General features: G+C 46.2%; 1 protein-coding gene across 3 annotated transcripts in view; it reads right to left on the bottom strand.

Moving 5' to 3' along the window:
* Positions 1-22,994, bottom strand: part of SLC12A7 (solute carrier family 12 member 7) — a 267,868-nt gene that overhangs the window by 169,782 nt on the left and 75,092 nt on the right. The window contains exon 1 of one of the 3 annotated variants that reach the window (XM_083188159.1): positions 5,263-5,638. The exons of 1 other annotated variant lie outside the window; for it this stretch is intronic. In XM_083188159.1, coding sequence (XP_083044285.1) covers positions 5,263-5,392 — 130 coding nt within the window. In that variant the 5' untranslated portion in view covers positions 5,393-5,638. Of the gene's footprint in view, positions 1-5,014; positions 5,067-5,262; positions 5,639-22,994 lie in introns of those variants that run through there. One more of the 3 variants, XM_083188162.1, reaches the window with a different exon arrangement.

Raw genomic sequence — 22,994 nt, forward strand, 5'->3', positions numbered from 1 at the left:
GGTGGAGGGGGGGCAGTTGAATACTGATGCGCAAGCAATCAGCACTGCTCGCTGCCACAGCTTGCTAAAGAGCATTGAATATACCCCTATAGGTAATCTTAAGACACTATGGGGGTATTCAAAGTTTGATTCCAACTGTCGAACGTTTCCAAAAGTCAGGATCACAGACAATCCAACATTGATTCAACCATCTGTAATAAATGTTCCAACTGTCAGAAGCATTCCGACAGTTGGAATACATGTGACAATCCATGCGTATTTGGGCAAAAAAAAAACCCCACTGATTTGACAATCCAATGGCCGTTTTCAGGTTAGATTATTTACAAAGTCGAATCTAATAGGCTTCAATGCAGTCAGAAACGGGCGCATTGTATAGACAGATGTGTGCCAATATTCCGACTGTCAGAAATATTGGCACACACTGAAAAGTAGTATCAGGGTGGCAGAAAACCTACAGGATTTGGTGCCATCAAAGTAAGAAAAGGAAAAGCACATGAGGGAAGAGGGCCCTGCTCGTGAGATCTTACATTATAAATTTATTTCGGTAAATAAATATATTCGATAGGATGCTACAACAGAAAAAAACAAATTAAAATATATAAAATTTCTGCATTCGACCCATCTACTGTTTTGAAAAGAAAAAAAACATAAATGCTTTGGAAACGATTGAAAAATGTACAATAGCTTTAGTAAGTTTTAAGCCAAACTGCACAGATGCCAAATCGTGTCTGTTACTAGAGTTCTAAACTCTTTAACACCTGAGGCACAGTTGTAACAAACGTTAAATTGACACCTGATGTGGCAGGCTGCCATTAATGCAACAGTCAGTGTAAAACATGTTTCCTAATGCATTAATCACCAATTACTTTTCTTTTTCCGTCTACAATTATTACACGTTTTCAGGTAATAGATGTAATAATGAAAGAATTAATTGTGCACATTTGACATTAATGGAAAAAAACCGTAATGGTACTCTTTACCTAGAACGGCGCCCATCGCGGGCATCGCATGTACATCACATGCCATTATAATGGCATGCGATGCGACCGATGCGATGCCCGTGATTTCACATAGAAATACATGTTAAAATGTAAATCGCGTCGGTCGCATCGCATGCGACCAAAAATCGCATGCGATGCGACCGACGCGATTACCGCAATTTTACATAGGGAACAATGTTAAATGGCCCAATTGACCCGATTTTACATAGGGAACAATGTTAAATGGCCCACAGTGCCCAAATAGCCACCCTCAAGTGTGAAATGGCCCCCCAATTGTTAACGCCACCCCACGATCAACGTCAACCCGAAGCTTGGCGAGCGCAGCGAGGGGCGGCGGTACGCGTCCTCCGACCTTTTCATACCCCCACTATCCACGTCGGCGTGGAGTTGAGAATAGAAAGTGTGGCGAGCTCAGCGAGCCACCGAGCCGGAAGCATGGCGAGCCCCGCGAGGGGACGCGGATAACTGTGGAGCCCGCGAGGGGACGCGGATACCTGTGGAGGTATCTGCGTCCCCTCGCAGGGCTCGTCACGCTTCGGGCTCGGTGGCTCGCTGCGCTCGCCACACTTTCTATTCTCAACTCCACGCCGACATGGATAGTGGGGGTATGAAAAGGTCGGAGGACGCGTACGGGGTGGCGTTAACAATTGGGGGGGCCATTTCACACTTGAGGGTGCCTATTTGGGCTCTGTGGGCCATTTAACATTGTTCCCTATATAAAACCGGGTCAATTGGGCCATTTAACATTGTTCCCTATGTGAAATCGCGGTAATCGCGTCGGTCGCATCGTATGCGATTTTTTACCTTGCGATGCCCAAGGTCCAAATCTTGGGCGCCGTTCTAGGTAAAGAGTACCAACGTAATCAAATGGATAATAGACAAGCAACTTTAGGGGGCATACACATGGGGCAATGTTTGTTTATTTTCTAAGCGATCTGTCTAGAAATTAAGCACACATTGCCCGATGTGTATGCCCCATGGCAATGGGCAGTTCCACGTTTCCCCATCGCCAGCTCAGATATTTAGTGCATATAAGTTATTAAAAAAAAAAAATAATTAGTGAAGACAATCAAAAGGTCGACTGTTTTTTTTTTTGGAACCAACAGGTGGTATTTAATGCGCTGCCATCCACTAGGGTGTGGTGGGAGAATAAGAGTGTGCCAAGCGTAGCGAGCCCATGTTGACCTTCGACCTAAACCCATGTCACCCTTCATGCATGTCAACATTCAGTGGTCGACTTTCCTATTGTCTATCCTATGATCCATACCCGGATCCAGCCACTGCCTACAGGATTTCAAAGGGAACACAGTGGGGTCACATACATTCAAATATATGTGTTTGCTCTGAAAGCCGGTTGTCCCATCATCCTAGATCTGGCGGCTGGGCTCTGCCGCGTAGGAGCCTTTGTGCAGGTCGCTATGTGTGGCCTATGTAAGGCATGTCAAATATTTTAACTGAAATTAAAGCTGGGTACACACTGTTCGATATTCATGAACGATATGTATGATAACAATATCATCATCCATATTGTTCATTGTTTACCAACAAAATCGTACAGTGTGTATAGACCTTTATACTGTCATTATGCACCCCCCAAGCAGGTGAAACTGTAGGGATTTTTTTTTTATCATAGAGGTTCAAATATCAGGACACAGTGTAGAACCTCTGGTGCACCACCTACTATGAATAATTTTGCAGCTGAGAGGAGATAAATAGTATAATTTGTCCAATGAAAGACATGTTGGTTTTCAGATGACCTTTTCTAAAACTCCCAAAATAGGTCAAAGGACATGATACAAGAATATGGAGGAGGTGTATTGATGGGAGAGGGGTTTTTGAACTTGCAGAGGAGAGCTACAAGTACCATATATACTTGAGTATAAGCCTACTTTTTCAGAACATTTTTTATGCTGAAAAAGCCCCCCATGGCTTATACTCGAGTGAGGGTCCCGCTTGAGTCAATAAGTTTTCCCATTTTCTTGTTGTAAAATTAGGTGCCTTGGCTTATATTCGGGTCAACTTATACTCGAGTATATACGGTAACTATTCTAAAGGTTTACTAACATAAGAGCACTGATATACTATACAGACAATTTCTGTACACCGCACTGCTAGACAGACTTGAATTTTATGAAAAACAATTGCCTACTATCATTTCTCAAACTTTAACAAGTGATCGATCTGTTGGACACCTTTTAAAATTCTCCAGTCCTATTAATAGAGTTGATACCTTTTTGGGGTCCAGGGTATGGTATAGCTCACAGACAAATGCTCCGAATTGAATTGACCCCTATGTGTGGCCAAACACTCACATTGACCCCAGTAGTGACACTTAGCATTCTCTCCTAAAAAAAATACGTGACCCAAATAATAGTAAAATGTGTTATAACTGGCAGTCTTGTTCCAGAGTGAGGCTCTGAGGAGGTGGGAGGTACAGAAGTTAAACTTTATTCAGGCTTAAGGGGTGTACACATGGTGCAATGTAATTTATATTCAATCCTGATTGAATCGGGATAGATTCGCCCGGCGCCGTGTACACATTTGATTTGGACTTTATAGTACAAATCTGTACTATATAATCTTGCCTGCGCAGTCTATTTTTCTATTTGATTTTGATGCTGCATCAGGATCGAATCGAAAGCTTTAAACTCTTTTTTTCTTGTATAAGCAAAATCGAATAGAAAAATTTACAGAAATCGAACCGTGTGTATGCCCTATTTGCTTTACGGATACTCGGATATTGTATAATTATGATGGGATAAAAATTGTAAAAATGTCTAATGTATACAGCAGTCACAACTTGATAATTTCCTAGATGTCAAGGGTAGCTGTCATCTCATATGAAAAGGGGAGAGAGGGAGGGGGAGAGGGGGAGAGAGGGAGAGAGGGAGAGAGGGAGGAGAGAGGGGGAGGAGAGAGGGGGAGGAGAGAGAGGGAGACTGACTGCATCTGGCTTCACTACTGTGGCATATATAACCTGAAGGGGGGGCCGCAAATGTCACACCCTAGAGCATTTGGCCCCATATATTCACTAATGGTTGGCCAAACCTCTTTGGCAGCTGGCTACACCCCATGTTGATACTGGCCACACCCCCAAGCAAGGGCCCCTACCACTGCATTGCATTCCCCAGTGGGCCCTACATACCTTGCTTCTCCCCCCAGGGTCATGATTCAGCAAGTACCGTGAGGTGAGTCACTCTACATGTACTGTAAGTGCGTACTTTTGGCACACTAATTCCCTGAATGGGCAGATTTTTGTTCACAGCCCAATACGGCGGTGTACAAAACTACACAAGTTTGAGGCAAGTTAGTATGATGTTGCTGTGGTTTCCAGTCCTCTGCTAAAGCACATTGCAGTCACGGCTTACTGAGTTGCCTGCTTAGATGCACGCTGTCATTTCTGAGACTAAAACAGGGACAGTGCAAAATTATTTTTCAAACTTTTTCCTTTTAATACATTGCTGGAACCAGGAACACTTATAATTTTCTTTTCAATTTTCTGGTTTTCTTCAATCAAAACAAGAACAAAAGAAACCTCCTCCCAAGCAAGAAAGAGGCCACAAAGGAGCAAATGAAACCTGTGCCTCAGAAATTGAACTTCAGAAAATTTGCTTATCACATGAAAATATTTTAAAAGCTTAACAATGTTCTTCAGTGCAGCCAAATGCAGCAAACCACATGTATAATTCTATTGTACTTGGACTATCCTGAACATGACGCACACAGACATACAAAGAGCCAGATGTACTAAGCTTGAAAAGTGATAAAGTAAAAGCTCCTAACTGTCCTGTCACAGGCTTTTTTTTTAAATATGACAGGTAAGAGCTGATTGACTGGCAATTTATCACACTCCACTTTATCACTTTTGAAGGCATAGTACATATGGCCCAAAGCACTTGTTGTAAATTATCACATACCAGTTGCCTAGTTAGCTAGTTGCGGAGAGCAAACCCTGACTTCTCGCCTAGGTGCGCAGCAGCACCGGGTATAGCTGCAGTTAATAGTAAACTCACAGCAAACAAATAACAGAGTATCACAGCAACAGCCCATAAGGTGGGCAAGGGGCGTGGTCAGTGGCTGACGTCACACTCCTTCAGGTGAATCCCGCTCCCGTACACACAGTTCTCTGTGCTGTGGCCACTCAGCCGCCGCCCGCAACATTCTCCTTCCGCACCATGGCTGTGTGTGCCGCACTGGGAGTACGGTGCTCGCTTATAGCACTTCAGAGGAAGTTAACACAGACCGATTCATGTGCACTTACCTAGTAGGGACTCCTCACTGTGACACCGCGCTGCCCCGTCTACCCTCTCCTCCTGGCCCGCTGCCGCGCTCGCACCTTCCTCAGCATCCTCTTGTTGCTCCACTGGGACCACAGTGAAGTTGGTGGGCATCCTGGCTGCGTCTGTCAGGGACGGTTGGGTGGGCGTGGGGGAGGTGGGCGGGTTACACCTGTCCCCCCCGCCTGTCACCAACTCACTAGACACAAACCGCTGCCACTGCTGTACAATGCGTTTGACTCGGAAGAGAGGGGTCAGTTTGCGGGTGTTCTCCCCGCCCCGGTCACACTCCGCCCTGTTACTCTCGTAGAACTGTTTAACGCTTCTGTGTCCACTCCACCCTCACACAGGAGAGGGTTAAACGCGGTGGGCGGAGCGGGGCGGGAACATCACGCACACCGGGCGGGCGAGGGGGGAGGTGCCTGTGCGGGGTGGGGGGAGGCGGGTCACAACTGCTGCTACTTTTTAAATGATAAAACTTCCCATTACCCACATAGCCGCAGCCAGTAGACACACTGCTGCCCAGCAAAAGTAGCACAACCATTATGCTCTGTGTGTTACTGAAAAGTTTTTAGGTGAATGTCTATTTTCTTAGCAGCGATGACACTTTTTTTTGCCAGAGAAATGGGTTATCACTTCTACCTATTTGATTATACTTATTTATACCAAGTTTTTACTGCTGAACTGGGTCGCACCTGGGATTTTGTAACCAGCTCCAACCCTGGTGCGATCCGGCATGTCACCCATTTACATTGCCACCCAAACATAATGCCAGCCTAATGCCAGGTGGGTGATGTCAGCGGAGGTGGGTTATGTTATAAAGGGGGACATTTACCAAAATGGATTCGTAGAAAAAAGGTGTATTCGTAGGGAGAAATACACCTTTTTTTTTACGAATTTGTATTTTCGGGATTTACAATCCCAAAAATACAACAATTCGTATTCCTAAAGATGGAACATTCGTATTTGTATTTACAAATACGAATGTCTACACCATCGATAGAATACGACAGAAATCACCATTCAAAAGAATGGTGGTTCCTGATGTACTAAGCAGTCGTACTGATAATACGGCTGCTTAGTGGTGTAAAACACCCACGCAAATATGACAGGAAAATAGAACACCATTTTCCTGTTCTATTTGCGTTTTAGCCTGTACGGATCTGGATCTAGGTTTTTCATATTAGTAAATTTCCCCCAAAACATCTACAGTGTCTAGGTCTACAATCATATGGTCGACCACTAATGGTCGACAGTCAAAAGGTCAACACCCAAAAAGTTTGAATTAAAATGCAGACGACATGAGTTTTTTATGTTTTTAGGGTGTCTATGTTGACATAGGTCAACATGGACACTGTCCAAGTGTACCGCATGGCTCGGTGCATAATTATATATAACCCTGGCGCTTACGTGTTTGAAGAATTTATGTACGTGGACTCTGGTTATTAGTGATAAAAAAGCATTTCATTTTTCAAATATTAATAATAAAAAAATGAATTGGCAATATTACAAGTAGTACTAAAATCCAGAGAGCCCGAGATCAGCCTGCGAAAATTTAGCTAGCCTGCAATTAGCTGAAAATCCAACCGCAAACACTCATCATCTAATGATTTTTGTAATGTGTGCAGTCTGTATATCCCAGGACTTACTTGGCAGCTGCGATATAAACAGACTGTACAGCTGACATCATACATACTTCCTTCAACCACCTAGGCATGCCTGTGCTTTTCCTGACACTCCCAAAAAATGGCCAGTAACCATCCACAAATACCGTCTTTCTGTCAATTAACTTGCGAACGGGCAGCAATTAAAAAAGTAACAAGATTTGGTACTTATGTATTATCTGGGCTCCCATGTTAAATGCACCCCATTTTTTCATACCCCTACTATCAAACTACGCATGGAGTTGATTTTATATAGTGTGGTGAGCGCAGCGAGCCACCGTGCCCGAAGCGCGGCGAGCGGACGCGGTCTCATAAGAAAAATGGGAGCCCAGATATTACATAAGTACCCAAGATTTTATAGCAGGAATGCAACTCGAATTCTCAATGCATATACAGTATACCATGGGTTCTCAAACATTTTTGTTCTGGGATCCCTTTCAGATAATAAAAAATATTACAGGACACCACAAGTTACCGCAGAATAACTGCCACACATGCGTGGTTAGCACGCCACACATGTATGGCAACATTGCAGAGGCACAAAACAGAAGTTAAATACCCACTGATGGGTTCATTGATAACCCTTTTATGCCTACCGAAGACTGAAGAACTTCCATGGAGGACCTGGGTGAGTTGGATTTCCTTCCACAGGTCCACCATTGATTTCTTCGGACGCCGACATGAAAATCGACATGGTGAAGAATGCAGACATGGATCCGGGACCAGGACAATGCACCGGATCAAGACCCTGGGACCTACCTACGGGATCAAGATAAGTAAGTATCAGTATGTGTGTAATGTATGTATTAAAGTTTTATTTTTCTAATGTGTCAGTTTGTATTTATTTAACAATTTTTCTTACTGTGGAACTAAAAGTGCCAGCGGGCCCTTTAATGCCCCGCAGGCTGGGACTTGTGGTTCTCCAAGTCCCAGCTTGCGGGGGGAGGCTTGCTGGGACTCATAGTTCTACAATTTAAAACAATAGTTTTTTCATCTATTTTTTTACACTTCAATCAGCCCGCTGGCCACTGCACAGGGCCACCAGGGACAGCACCAGGCTTCAGCCTGGTCAGGTAAGTCCCGGAGGGGGGGGACCCCTTTATTGGGGGGTCCCCACTCCCCCAGGGCCCCTGGCCAGGCTGACTGGTCGGTAGGGTTAATGCTTTGGCCGGGGGGACTTGTATAAAAAGTCTCCCCCTGTCTGTGGCATTACCCTGCTGGCTGGTTTGGCCTGGGGCTGGTTCTTAAAATACGGGGGACCCCTAGTCATTTTGTCCCCCGTATTTTGGGAACCAGCCCCTGACCTGGAGCCTGGTGCTGGTTGTTAAAAATCGGGGAACCCCTATTTGTCAGGTTCCCTGATTTTTAATTACCGGCCCCGGCTCTTTCAGCCTGGTGCTGGTTACAGCTGTGGGGGGGACCCCACGCTGTTTATTTATTTATTTTTCCAATTTTTTTACACTATAGCCTGCACGGATCTGACTGATTCGTGCAGGCTTAAAGCAAATACGACAGGAAAATCAAGGTATATCTTCCTGCCGTATTTTCGTGGCTGTTTCACGCCAATTAGCAGCCGTATTATCAATACGGCTGCTTACTAAATCAGGAACCACCATTCTTTTGAACGGTGATTCCTGTCGTATCCTATCAATGGTGTAGACATTCGTATTTGTAAATACAAATACGAATGTGCCATCAGGAATACGATTTGTTGTATTTTCAGGATAGTAAATCCCGAAAATACAAATGTGTAAAAAATAGGTGTATTTCTGCCTACGAATACACCTATTTTTTACGAATTCATATTAGTAAATTTCCCCCTGAATGTCAAGGAGCGGATGTGGCGCTGCCACATAAGAAGCTGCGGCAAGGTTAGTCTCCAGGCCGCACAGTGGTTTTAAGGATGCCTTGAAAAAGCGCAAGTGAAACGGTCGTAGGCAGTCAGAGAGGATGTTATGTGTGTGTGCTTAGTCAGCCTAGTGAGCCACATAGGAATTATATTAGCAAACAATGTTAGAAGAAATACTGTACATGTTATACTAGCCACATAGGTGTATATAAGTACTAGCCACATAGGTGTATATAAGAAATACTGTACATGTTATACTAGCCACATAGGTGTATATAGGTGTATCACAGCGTCGCGTGATAGAATATCACTACATAGACTTAGCGAACCTCGCAGCCCGGCAGTAAAAGAGGGCACGGTGTATACTAATACACAGACCCCTTGATACCTGCGGGCGGTCTAAGATATATCACTGTACGCTACTCGTGAGGTCACTGACGAATGTTAAACAGCCCCGCCAGCCGGCTCAGTACGGTGGTGGAAGGAACTCTACCCATATGGAACTAGGTATTACACCTATAATAAAATAATAAGTATAAAGACAATTCTATGTGCTAATAGTACCTGAAATAGTATTATCATTTACTGCGCTACCCGGCGGTGAACCGCTCATTAACAGGTATAATAACAGGGTGAATGGGATTAGAGCAGGGCTTGACAAGTTTTTCTAAAATCTAGGAGCCAGAACAAAAGTGTAGGAGCCGGACAAACTTAATCGCCCCCAAAAATAAAATTAACTCTGATTGTCCCTTTCAGAATATCACATTTAAATAAAAACCATCTGCTCCTTGTCACTATACCAGCTCCTGCGCTGACACCTGATGACGACGGAGCTGAACTCCGCTCAGCTATGCGGGCAGGTAGTGTTGATTTTTTTAGGGCAGGGTGCTGACCAAGCCAGTAGGGCACATTGTACAGTAATAATGCCCCAGTAGTGCCATATATATAATTATCCCAATAGTGCCATAGCCATAATTTCCCCAGCATTTTATTTTATTTATTTATTAACAGTTTGTTATATAGGGGTTTATTCTAGTTCATTCTTTCTGACAAAATCCTTCTTAGAGGGACAAAACCATGTGCACTGCAGGGGGGCAGATGTAACATGTGCAGAGAGAAGAATAACGTAATGACTGCCATAGGAAAGGAGTGAATTAAACATCCAAGGCTGTGTGTACACTATGGAGCATGTGACTCGGAGCCAATAGGAAAACAGGGGAGGGCAGAGTTAGCTGGGATAATAGGAACAGGGAAGGAGGAGTCTTCCTTTTTTCCCTGTGGAATTTCTGGTGAGTGGAAGCTTTTGTTTTTCCCCTCCCTGACCCTGCTATAGAATATAGCCCTAGGTTTGGTAACTAGCCTTTGATCTATAGACATTGGTATTTAGGTAGACTTTAGCTAACCTTTAGGGACAAGGGGTTATACACTAGCATTGTGCACTAGCTTTACACTCAAGATTACAAAACATATGGGAGAATTTTGGTTGTTAGTCTGCGTGCCCAGATTGTTCAGTCCAAATTATTAGCCCAACTGTTTAACTGTGTGCCCGCCTGCACCCCTGAACGATGGCATCCGCCCGCAGCGCAGATCCCAACCACCCGCATTATTTGCTGGGGAGGCCGGGCCTGCCCGCTCACCCTCGCAGCCTACGCAATCGTCCCGCTGCTGGCAAACAGCGTCCCCCTCCACGCACCTTATCGGGCGGTACTGCGGCAATGGACACATCACCGGTGTCGCTGCCTCACCGCTCCATGTCCCCTCTTACCTCCGTTCCCTGGCCGGATCATGAGAGAAGCGGCGGAATTCTAGGCCGGTCTGAGCTTCAAAGCCTCAGAGCCATCGCTCTGTTCCCCACGGCGCCCCGCTGCCTCCACGCAATGCCGGTCCATTAGCAAGGCACTGGACAGTGCTGCGGCGACCGACACATCAGCTGTGTCGCCGCGGCACCGCGCATTGTTCCCTCATACCTATGTCCGCCTGCCGGGTCCCTCTATGGGAGAATCCAGGGCTGCCGTACACACCCGCCCGGGGATGGCGGAAGGAAGGGGGAGAGCACAGGCAATCACGCCGCTGGGGGGGGAGCACCGGAGGGAGCCAGGCCAGCAGAAGCACCACGGCTCCAACCGGCAAGGCCTCGCTGGAAGCCACGGTTCAAGGGTCAGCGGGGGGTTGGCACGGGAGAAGCTGCGGGGGGGGGGAAGGAAGTAATGCCAGCAAGAACAACAAACGTAACAGGGGGAGTCGGATCAGCCACTAGAGGGCGCTGGCGGCACGCACTCACCTCAGACTCACAGGGAAGGGGTAAGGCAGAGGAATTTGAGGTGGGAATGCGGGGCTCAGAGGCAGGGGAACACTCCAGGTCTTTTCTAAGGTCTGGTATTGACTCTAGATCAATCCCACCAGCCCCCGCATTGGACCCCTCACTCCTCTCTGTTTCCCTTAAAAGGGGCCCTACATGGCAGGGGTTTTAACACTACTGATGGAGGGATCTTCAGGGGAAAATAGGAAGGAATAGGAAAGCAAAGGTAGAGATTGGAGAAGCAGCGCAAGAGAGCCCTGGCAGGGAAAAGGGGATAACTCGGACTGCCATGCTTTACAGTTATCCGTTGGCCCATCCTGTCTGCCCGATTAACCTGACAGCATGTTTTTAGAGTGTGTGAGGAAACCCCGAGTAACTGCTGGAAGCACACACGACACTGTTATATTTTGCCTCAAAATATCTGCTTCGGGCCTCCCCTACATTGGGATATAAGGCAATTTAAAAACAAAAATAATAATAATTCCCCTCAGATGTAGCAGTACACACCCAGGCTTCTAGGCCACGTGCACAAGCTCTCCTTATAGGGAACTAGACACGCCTTGGGGTGGGGCATGACACGCCGCCTCATAAGGCACCGTGCTAAAATTATTCAACCAACTAGCATCTCCCTGAAACTAGTAGCAAAGTAGCCTCGTATGTCCCAACCGCTGGTCAGGACACGGAGGCCACATAGATGTCATATGGCAATTGATTGCGCCCCTGACAGGGACCCCCTAGGTTTTTGGCCACCACCAGGACGGACGGCATTAGGTTTTTATACTGCTACAATTGTAAAAAAGAAAAAGCATGCTGGTACAGTATGGTTTTTAAACGGTGGGACAAGGTATTGCAATTACGCAAAAACCCGGCTAGTAGCAGTGATGCTAACCACTGTACTGCCATACTGCACAGATGCTGCCATATTGCCCACTGGCAGCAATTTCCTTCTATAATTGATACGTTTGAATATTGATTTAATTAATTATTTAGAGTTTCCCATATAGTGCAGCAGATTCTGTTGCGCTTCACAGTTGTAGACAGTGATAAAACAAACTGGGTACAAGTTTACAAGGTATACATATTCTGTCATATTGTCCACTAACAGCAATCTCTTTCTATAATTGACACGTTTGCCCTTTGTGTGTTGTATGTCTCAATAAGATCAGCCGCAATCCCCAGGTATATAGAAAAAGGCGTTTGGCTCAGGTATCACCGTTCTCCAGTGCATTTGTCTGGAAGTTTGTCTGGAAGTTGCAGCCTTATAACAGCATAATAAATAGACTACATAATATTATGGTGGAAGTACAGGGCAACGCATAATGGGTTATTTAAAAGCAATAGCCTTTAACTGTGAGAGCAGCTATATTCTAGGACAGCAGTCAAACTTCCTTCTACAATTGTCACATTTGCGCATTGAGCTATTGATTTGCAGTTACCTATATATCGCAGCAGATTCTGTTGCGCTCTACAATCAGAGACAAGGGGAAATCAAACGGGGGAACAACAGACAGACAGGGAAGTAGGAGGACCCTGCTGCAAGCTTACAATCTGTAGATTTTCTGTCATATTGCCCACTAACCGCAATCTCTTGCTATAATTGACACTTGGCCCCTTGGTGTTTTATGTCTCAACAAGATCAGCCGCAATCCCTAGGTATACAGTGGTTAATAAAAGGTGTTTTGTCTCAGGGATCACTGTTATCCAGGCATTGGTCTAGAAATTGAGGCTTTATAACGGCATAATAAATAGATGACATTATATGACAGTAGAGGCATGGGGCGCAGCACAATGAGTATTGAAGAGCACTAGCCTTTAATGGTCGATTAGCTACATTCTAGGACAGAAGAGCCGCCATCTGCTACTCAGATCTGCTATTAAGTAACAGCAACGGAAAAATTATGCCATGCTCGGCTTCATAACACAGAAGTGAGGTGCATGGACAGAGCTAGGTTCCCGCTCAGATATTCCCTAGGGCTTGGCAACAAGCAGCAACATAGGTAAAGCTAACACCGCCAGCATTACAATATTAACCAATAGTCCCAATTATAATATTCCACACTCATACTGGTACATGCATGGGTGCTGACAGCAGAATGAGCTTTAGTGGGCATATGCGTCCATATGGAAGGAAATATAGAATTTAAGATCCAGGGCAGTGCGCTATGGGTAAAAGGTTCCCTGGAAAGCACTATGTTATATGGGAACAATATGAATCACCGCTAACACATAGATAGTAGCAATTGCAGGAATACATACATCAGGATGATAGCATCCTTCAACCTATTATTCGCTAGCCATAGCGTAAGGAGCTGGCGTATATGGCCATATGTCGCAATACCCCCCCCCCAAATCCTACTTCACCCTCTGCGGATCGCACTATATATTAGGATATAACATAGCTCCAGCATCAGGGAAGTGTGAGGGCAGTAGGACAGGGACCAGTCACATGTCTCCACAGATGACAAATGGCTCCAGAAAACGTGGAAGGAATGGGAAATCGAATCCAAATCGAACACTGAGGTTGATGAGGTGTGAACAGCCGAGTCAGAGCAAGCAGGTGACGGTCCTTCCAGTGGTGAGACAATGTTTTTTAGTGTTCTTCCCTTTCTGCGCATGCTGGGCCTCACACCAGCCACTCTTGATAGGAAGGGTCCGGAAGTAAGTAGCACGGCCAGGGCTCCCAAGGGCACAGCCAGCCAGGTATGCCAGTAGGCGGGCGAGCAAGCAAGGACACAGCAATAAGAGCAGGAGGGCGGCTTGGCCAGGGGTGGTCCAATACGGCTACACCACAGATACGCGAGGCTTGAAAGAGAGCCGCAGGCACAACAGCCAATTACAGCTATACGTCATGGCCCTTTCTTTCTAAAGGAAACACGGCTTAATGTGGAAGCTCACAGATCAGGGGGCCCACGGCCATCGCTACAGGGCAACCTTCACAATGGTTACAGCAGCCTTCAGCGGCGCAGTATTGTAATCCCTCTTACTTAACTACAGTAAGGGGAGTAAGTGGGGCTAAAAAGGGACATGCCGACCTTAAGGGGGCTAATGCATACTAGCGCAGCAGGGAAGCTGCGGGCCCTGACCTGTAAGTGGTCAGTTGGCCATGGGCACAGCATGGAAGCTGGGGGCCCACGACCTTGACTGGTCTGACGCATATTAGCGCAGCAGGGAAGCTGCGGGCCCTGACCGGTAAGTGGTCAGTTGGCCATGGGCACAGCATAGAAGCTGGGGGCCCACGATCTTGACTGGTCCGATGCATATTAGCGCAGCAGGGAAGCTGCGGGCCCTGACCTGTAAGTGGTCAGATGGCCATTGGGCACAGCAGGGAAGCTGCGGGCCCTGACCTAGAAGTGGGGTACCCATTTAGCTGGATGTTGCGCTGATGCCTTGAAGGTTGGCCTCTCCCTAAGGGAATTCCGCACACACTCTCACAGAATAGGGGCGGCTACAACCGCGGCAAGGGCAGGCCGCACGGCGGAAGAGTTTGAGGCTTTAGGCCGATGGCGTTCCGCTTGTTACAATAAGTACATCTGCCCGCATCTACTGCCATGAGGGCAGTGCGCCAGCCTGATTGCGCTAGCGCTTGGGTGGATGTTTGTATGTCAAGTGTGCCCATCCTACTCGGGGATTAACTACGCTCTGTTGTTGGGCAGAGCGTCCGGAGTTTTCACGCTTTTTTACCTGAACTGACAGACTGAATTCTATAGTCAATAGTCCCTCAGCAGGTCCAGACGTTTTTGTCCTCCGGCCGAGTAATCCCCATTCCCCAGAACCCTTCCCCCTTTGTGTCAGAAATGGGCGTTCTATTGGTACTTTACCAAATTATATGCAACCAAAATTGGGCATCAGAAATTTTTATTTTCTTTGGCAGATCCTCCTAAAATACGCTAACATATCATAGCCTTACAAACCAGTGCACAATTCTTGTACCTAGCGCAGCAGGGACGCTGCGGGCCCTGACCGGTAAGTGGTCAGTTGGCCATGGGCACAGCATGGAAGCTGGGGGCCCACGACCCTGAGTGGTCTGATGCATATTAGCACAGCAGGGAAGCTGCGGGCCCTGACCTGTAAGTGGTCAGTTGGCCATTGGGCACAGCATGGAAGCTGTGGGCCCATGACCCCGAGTGGTCTGATGCATATTAGCGCAGCAGGGAAGCTGCGGGCCCTGACCTGTAAGTGGTCAGTTGCCCATTGGGCACAGCATGGAAGCTGTGGGCCCATGACCTTGAGGGTCTGATGCATGTTAGCGCAGCAGGGAAGCTGCGGGCCCTGACCTAGAAGGGGTCAGTTGGCCAAGGGCACAGCATGGAAGCTGCGGGCCCTGACCTCGAGTGGACTGATCCACACTAGCGCAGCAGGGAAGCTGCAGGCCCTGACCTGGAGCGGTCCGGTGGCCTTTCCCGGTTAGAATCCCCTATGTAATGAAAAGGTAGGCTCAGAGTTGAGGAGGATCTATTTCTAGGAGCGTCCTTATGGTGCTCTAGTCTGGTGGCGGGGCGGGGGTGTCCTGGGACCAGGACCCCCGCTTTGGCGGGAAAGAACGGCAGATTAATTGATTTAGGCCTTCAGTAAGCGATGTTTATACATCACATCGGTTGTTCTCGGTGCGCTCACCTCCATTGACTATAGGCCTGCGCTAGATCTCCCGCTCGGGGGGCAGCGAGACCACCCAGTCGGGTGGCAGTCAATGGAGTAGGTGGAGCCATACCGCTTGTGTAGGGAATACGTCATTACATACGTCAGTCGTGGGGTGGAGCTTAGATCACTAGCCGTTCTTTCTGGGCCACCATTTAATTAAGGAATTCTAATACAAGCAATTAGCTTAAAGTGTTTTCAATAAATTCAGCTAACAATTTCTGCCAGATCCAAGTCTCCGAGTCGTTATTTCAGGTTTATATAAGCAAGTGTTGAAATACGAAAATGTATACATGCACAAGGTCACACATCAGCTGCTAGGATGTTTAGAATAACGTAATGACTGCCATAGGAAAGGAGTGAATTAAACATCCAAGGCTGTGTGTACACTATGGAGCATGTGACTCGGAGCCAATAGGAAAACAGGGGAGGGCAGAGTTAGCTGGGATAATAGGAACAGGGAAGGAGGAGTCTTCCTCTTTTCCCTGTGGAATTTCCCACCCTACCCGCCCTATTACGATTTAGTAAGGGGGGGATAAAGGGGGGCTGTAAACGCGTTGGCTGAAAGGCGGGAAAGAACGGCAGATTAATTGATTTAGGCCTTCAGTAAGCGATGTTTATACATCACATCGGTTGTTCTCGGTGCGCTCACCTCCATTGACTATAGGCCTGCGCTAGATCTCCCGCTCGGGGGGCAGCGAGACCACCCAGTCGGGTGGCAGTCAATGGAGTAGGTGGAGCCATACCGCTTGTGTAGGGAATACGTCATTACATACGTCAGTCGTGGGGTGGAGCTTAGATCACTAGCCGTTCTTTCTGGGCCACCATTTAATTAAGGAATTCTAATACAAGCAATTAGCTTAAAGTGTTTTCAATAAATTCAGCTAACAATTTCTGCCAGATCCAAGTCTCCGAGTCGTTATTTCAGGTTTATATAAGCAAGTGTTGAAATACGAAAATGTATACATGCACAAGGTCACACATCAGCTGCTAGGATGTTTATTAGATTTTGGTGAGTTTTTTTGTTTCTGTGCAGGGAAAATACTGACTGCATGATTTTACACTTCAATATAGATCTCACTTTGAAGAAAAACCCCACCCAAATCTAATTCTCTCTGCACATGTTACATCTGCCCCACCCGCAGTGCACATGGTTTTGTCCATCTAAGAAGGATTTTGTCAGAAAGAAAGGACTAGAATAACCACCATAGTGCAGCATATTCCGTTGTGCTTTACAAAAGGAGACAGTGATATAACAAACAGGGTATTTACAGGCAATCAAAAGGTAGGAGGGCCCTGCTCGTAACCTTACAATCTTGACACACATATATTCCCCCCGTGCAGTGACACATACAGTATATAATGCCCGCTGCAGTGACACCCATATAATGCCCCCAGCAGTGACACATACAGTATATAATGCCCCCAGCAGTGACACCCATATAATACCTCCAGCAGTGGCACACACAGTATATAATGCCCCCAGCAGTGACACACACCCATATAATGCCCCCAGCAGTGACACATACAGTATTAATCATTATACACTACATCTGTGTCACTGCTGGGAGCATTATACTATAATGCTCCCAGCAGTGACACAGATGTAGTGCACAGTAATGCTCACCGTCCCGCCCTCTTCTGGTGCTGATGCTCCGAAATTTATGTTAGGAGAGAAGCAGAGATTGCGCTTCTCCATCAGTGACCCCGGCTGCCATCTGAAATACGGAGTCAGCTTGTCAGCCAATCACTGACCCCAGCTGCCGGCACCGAGATCAGCTCCTGCACTGACACCCGCAGCACTCCGCTAAGCTATGCGGGCAGGGGAGCAGGATTCAAATAGGCAGCGACAGCACACAGCGCAAGAGCTGGAGCAGTGACGGTTACTGACACCAGCTCCTGCGCTGACACCCTTGCAAGGACGGAGCAATGCGGGTTGGGAGGGGGCGGGTTGGTGCGGAGGTCCGGACCTCCGAGGTATGCTGAGAGGAGGGCTGGCGAGCCATCCAGTAATACTTTAAATTAGCAGGAGGGTGGAAGGAGCTGCTCGGACATCCACAGCTTCCTGCTGCTTCCTTCCTGCAGACGGAGCTGATGATCACCGCTGAGAGGAGGTGTGACTGCTATCCGCAACTACAGTATGTGGCTTAGGCAGGCAGGAGCGGCAGGCACCACCTCTCACAAAATCTAGTCGCCAGACAGCAAAATCTGGTCGCCATGGCGACCTGGTGCCTGGGGTTTGTCAAACCCTGGATTAGAGGGACATTATAATACTTATACCCAGACCCTCATTAATAGGCCCTGTGAAGTGTATAACTGTTACAAAGCTGACGGATATTAAAAAACAGCCACTGTAATCCCAGCGATAATATCGCTTAATTTTTCTGGGTAACAAATCCTGTTTGAACAGGTAGAGGCTATATGACATAAGTAGCGTTTATAAAGAGGAGAGGTCCAACTTAATTTCCACTGCACTACGCCCGGCGGATAAACCGCTCAATTTAGGGTATGAGATATATGCAGTAAATGGAATTTGTGTAGAAAAGAGCCCTCCTCTTAGTAACAGGATACATACAAGGATACATTTCTCCCAATATCGTTTTAGCGCAGACAAATGAGAATCTTCATGTAGTTTCTACATATAGGTACAGGAGGAATAGCACTTATTGTCTAAATACTGTAGATGGGAAAACGTGCACACCGGAACATTATTTAAACGTTGTTAGCAGAGGGATATATTAACACTGTAATAGATTGCTAGGCATCAATGTAATAATAATAATGGTGTCTGTCAATAATTGCAACAGTGTAAGCCCTTGAATTAAGCACAGAATCCCTGTGGTTACGTAACTGCTAGTAAATTGAAATATTACAACAGCAGCAAGTATCAACTTACAATAAAGGCAAATTGAAGCCAAAGATTATGAAAATAAGCTGATGCACACACATTCATCTTTCTCTCTCTATTTTAAGTTTATTGTACACTATTTTTCTATCTTTATTGCACTTATCTATCTTTTAATATTTCACTTCAAGACAAGGTTATGTGGTCTACTGTTGATAAGAGACCTTTTTATAAAGAACAAAATAAATGTTAAACTTGATGAAAATTGATTCTCAGTGCACCCTGAAAGAAACTTCTTTTTCTTTGTGGGTGTTTTGTTTCAAGGATGCCACCTGACATTAATGACGCTTCTACGCTTTGTATTTTCTTGGGCGGAGGAGCTAACAAGTTTTACATTTTGTGAGCGGAACCTCTTAATTTCTAAAAAACCACCATGACTTACAATAACCTTATGCAGGAGGCCTGCACCCTAGATTTGATGTCACGGTCCCAACGCCGGATTGGCGGTCCGGGCAAAATTGTGGAGGTGGATGAAAGACTCTTTGTCCAGCAAAAAAATCATATTGGATAACTGTTCAGCCTCAGCAGTGGCTGTTTGAAAGCATATCCCGAGACACAGGTGAATGTTTCGTAAATGCCAGTGTCCAGCCGTGATGTCCGCCATCACCATGCATATTGAACCGGGTACCACTATATACTCTGACTGTTGGTGCGCATACAACACTCAACAACTTGAGCAGGCAGGGTACCATCATGCATGTGTAAACCACTGGTACAATTTCGTGGAAGTGGATGAACAAGAGACAGAGGGGCACCTCGCGCCAATATCTTGACTCATACCTGCAGGAGTTTATTTTGTGCAAAACTCTTGGGGCAGAGAACGCTTTCCAGCGTATTCTACATGCCCTAACTCTGCTCCCAACGGCCGACAAACCAGCTGACACAAATGCAGACACAGCTGCGTCAACTTCAGCTGCATTTGAAGTGAATGCAGAAAGTGAAGAATGACTATTTTAATATTTTCTTTGACTTGTTATTTGATATTATTAAACATTGTTAAGTGGTTTTTATCGTCTTTATTATTCACTAAAATCCAGTTACCAGTTAACACATGTCGTCATTACTGTTTCAGATGTATGATATGGCAGGTGTGAATGTTTTCTTTAAACACCCCCACTATCTACGCCAGCCCGAAGCGTGGCGAGTGTAGCGAGCCCCGCAAGGGGGTGCATTACGCGTCCTCCCGACCTGTTCATTCCCCCACTATCCCCGTCGGCGTGGAGTTGACTTTATAAAGTGTGGTGAGTGTAGCAAGCCACCGAGCATTACGCGTCCTCCCGACCTGTTCATTCCCTTACTATCCCCCTCGGCGTGGAGTTGACTTTATAAAGTGTGGTGAGTGTAGCAAGCCACCGAGCATTACGCGTCCTCCGGACCTGTTCATTCCCTTACTATCCCCGTCGGCGTGGAGTTGACTTTATAAAGCGTGGCGGGTGGACGCAGAATACATGAAAAAGTAATCTGTATGCGCTCGCCACGCTTCGGGCTCACTTTATAAAATCAACTCCACGCCGACTTGGATAGTGGGGGAATGAACAGGTTGGAAGGACATGAAATGTGTTTCCGTGCGGGGCTCGCTGCGCTTTGGGCTGGTGTGGATAGTGGAGGTTTGAAAAGGAGGCATTTGCCAGTATGTAGCATGGAGCACTGGCAAATGCGTCCGTTATTGGGTGTGAGATGCACTTGCGTCCCCACCCCCTTTGTGCACAATACGCACGTGCTACCGAACCCCTAAACCCGTCTCCCTGAAGCAGACATGGGCAAGATTGCCGAACCCTGCCGCAAGAATTACTTCTTGATGCAAATGCGTCTCAGGCAGATGGAGCACCTCTCCGCTGGCGCCCGCATGATCCCCTCTCCGCCAGCATCCACCAGCGCAGGGCATCTTGCGGTTACCAGTGCTGTGTGAGAGGCGCTCACTACGCTTGACAGGGACACTGGAGACAGAGCTGCAGCTCCAGGGGACAGTATGGTGATTACGCTAACTACGCAGGGCTGCTGCGGAGACACTATGCTTACTACGCTAGGCAGCTGTTGGTAAGGCTGCCGCCGTGAAACTACACAAGTACCGCTGGGACTAATAGTTCCATCAAAAATACACCATGGTTTTTTATATTTTTTACACAAACATCAGCCCGGTGCCCACTGCAGCCTGGGCAGGTAAGTTCTGGAGGGGTGGGGGCCTTCATTGCGGGGGGTCCACTACTTCCCGGGGATCCCTGCCCAGCCTGACCGGTCATATCAAAAGTCTCCACCCAGCTGTGACATTACCCTGACATTACCCTGCTGGCTGGATGGACCCGGTGCTGATTCTTGAAATACGAGGGACCCCTACTCGTTTTGTCCCTCGTATTTTGGGAACCAGGAGTGGCCCTTGAGCCTGGTGCTTGTTTTAAAATATCTTGGGGACCCCTATGTGGTTTGCCCCATGATTTTTTTAAACCAGGACCAGCTCTTTGAGAGACTCCACGCCATTTTTTTTATTTATTTATTAATTTTTGTACATTTTTTACACCTCTGCCAAAGGTGCCTGGAAAATGAGTTGTATTTTCCAGGGGTATTTTCACAGCAATTACCAGCCATAATCTGCTAATTACCGGCAGTATATTGCATATGGCTGGTTAGTAAATAAAAAATCACCATTCTTCTGAATGGTGATTCCTACTCGTATTCTTTGGATGGCGTATGCATTCGGAAATACGATTGTGCCATAAATACAAATAGTAAATGCTGAAAATACGTATAGGCAGTCGTATTTGCATATGACTGTCTACGGATACTCAGATTATAGGAGTATTCACCTAAGTAAATTTCCAGGCAGTAATGCTAACCATTACACCATCCGTACTGGACTGTATATGTGAAACATTAATGATTCACAACAGGTCCACATTGAATTATGACAACGCAGCTGTAAAATAATTAAACATTTTACCTACTGTGTTATATATTTTGGTGCTGTAACCTTCATAGTAGGTGAAAATTGGATAGGAAATTAAATTGAAGATAATTTACTTTTTTACTTAATCTAAATTACACATTGCATATGTAATTGGAATGAAACTGAAATGTAAAAAGGAGATGGAATCACAGAAACCCTTACATCATGATTTTAAAATGGAACTTTCCATTGTGCAAAGTTAAATTCTCTATTATGTACTACTTTACTTTACATCAGGCCTTGTTAGGTTTCTCAATTTATATTACTTAGTGTTTTATAATTCAGGTGCAATCAAAAAGTGCTAAAGTGTGTACCTATAGTGACCTATAGTGAATACTGTACATAATACAGCCCAACTAATTTACTTCAGAAGAAAATGTGGTGACTACAGTACCAAAAAACTTCTATATTTTCACTAATAAACACCTTAAGAGTCTCTGGAGGATTATAATGGGCGGTATTCAATGTGAATACCGGCGACGTGCAGCGAATCCTGTTTAGGATTCGCTGCACATTCGCCATTGCTCGCTGCGTTCCGGAGCCTCGCTGGCTCCGGTATTCAACGAGTCAGGGGCTCGCTGCCCCTGACCGGCGAATTTGAGCTCCTGCGGCGGACGCCGCAGGGAGCCTGAGGACGGTGGCAGGCAGGGAGATGGAAGTCTCCCTGCCTGCCCCAGAACGTTTGTGGGGGGGAGGTGGGCTCCCCGGGTGCCAGGCAGCACAGGCTGCCCCCCGGGGGTGCCAGCAGGGGACCGGGTATATTCACTACACCCGATCATGAATATGTAATGATCGGGTGAAGTGAATATACGAATATCTAATGAGCGGCTCGGCTCCGGCCCCCTGCTGGCTGGTCTGTGTAAAAAAGAAAAATTTTTTTTTTTTTAAATTTAAGATATATTCATGTGCTTACAGCACATGAATAAAAATAGCATGCCTCTCCTCAGAATAAAATTCCAGATTTTTTTACACCAATTGTAAAAAACAAAACACTTTATTTTAAAAGTTCACCTTCCACTTCACCATAAAAAGATAGTGATTGCTACATGGTGAATCATGGCGAAAAAAACCTTGAAATGTATTCGCCATCTGGTCATTGAATAGGGTGATTCACCGTTTTAGTCAGAAATTCGCCTTACAGCACAAAATCGCCATAAAAACCTGGCGAACCAGCCTCATTGAATACCGCCCAATGTGTAGTGTGATACTATGTACATAAATAAGAAAATAACAACTTACAGCACAAGGTAATTTAGGACAAGTACATGGTAAATAAAGACAGTTGCACCAGGCAGTATTCAATGAGGCCAATTCGCCATGTTTTATGGCGAATTTGTGCCATTTTCGCGTTGGAAGGTGATTTTTTGTGTCAGAAAGTGAATCACCCTATTCAAAGTGCACTTTTCGCCGTCTTTCTAAGTGA

Source organism: Crinia signifera, chromosome 5 (genome assembly GCF_055691185.1).
Source record: "Crinia signifera chromosome 5, ASM5569118v1, whole genome shotgun sequence".
NCBI classification, from domain to species: Eukaryota; Metazoa; Chordata; class Amphibia; order Anura; family Myobatrachidae; genus Crinia; species Crinia signifera.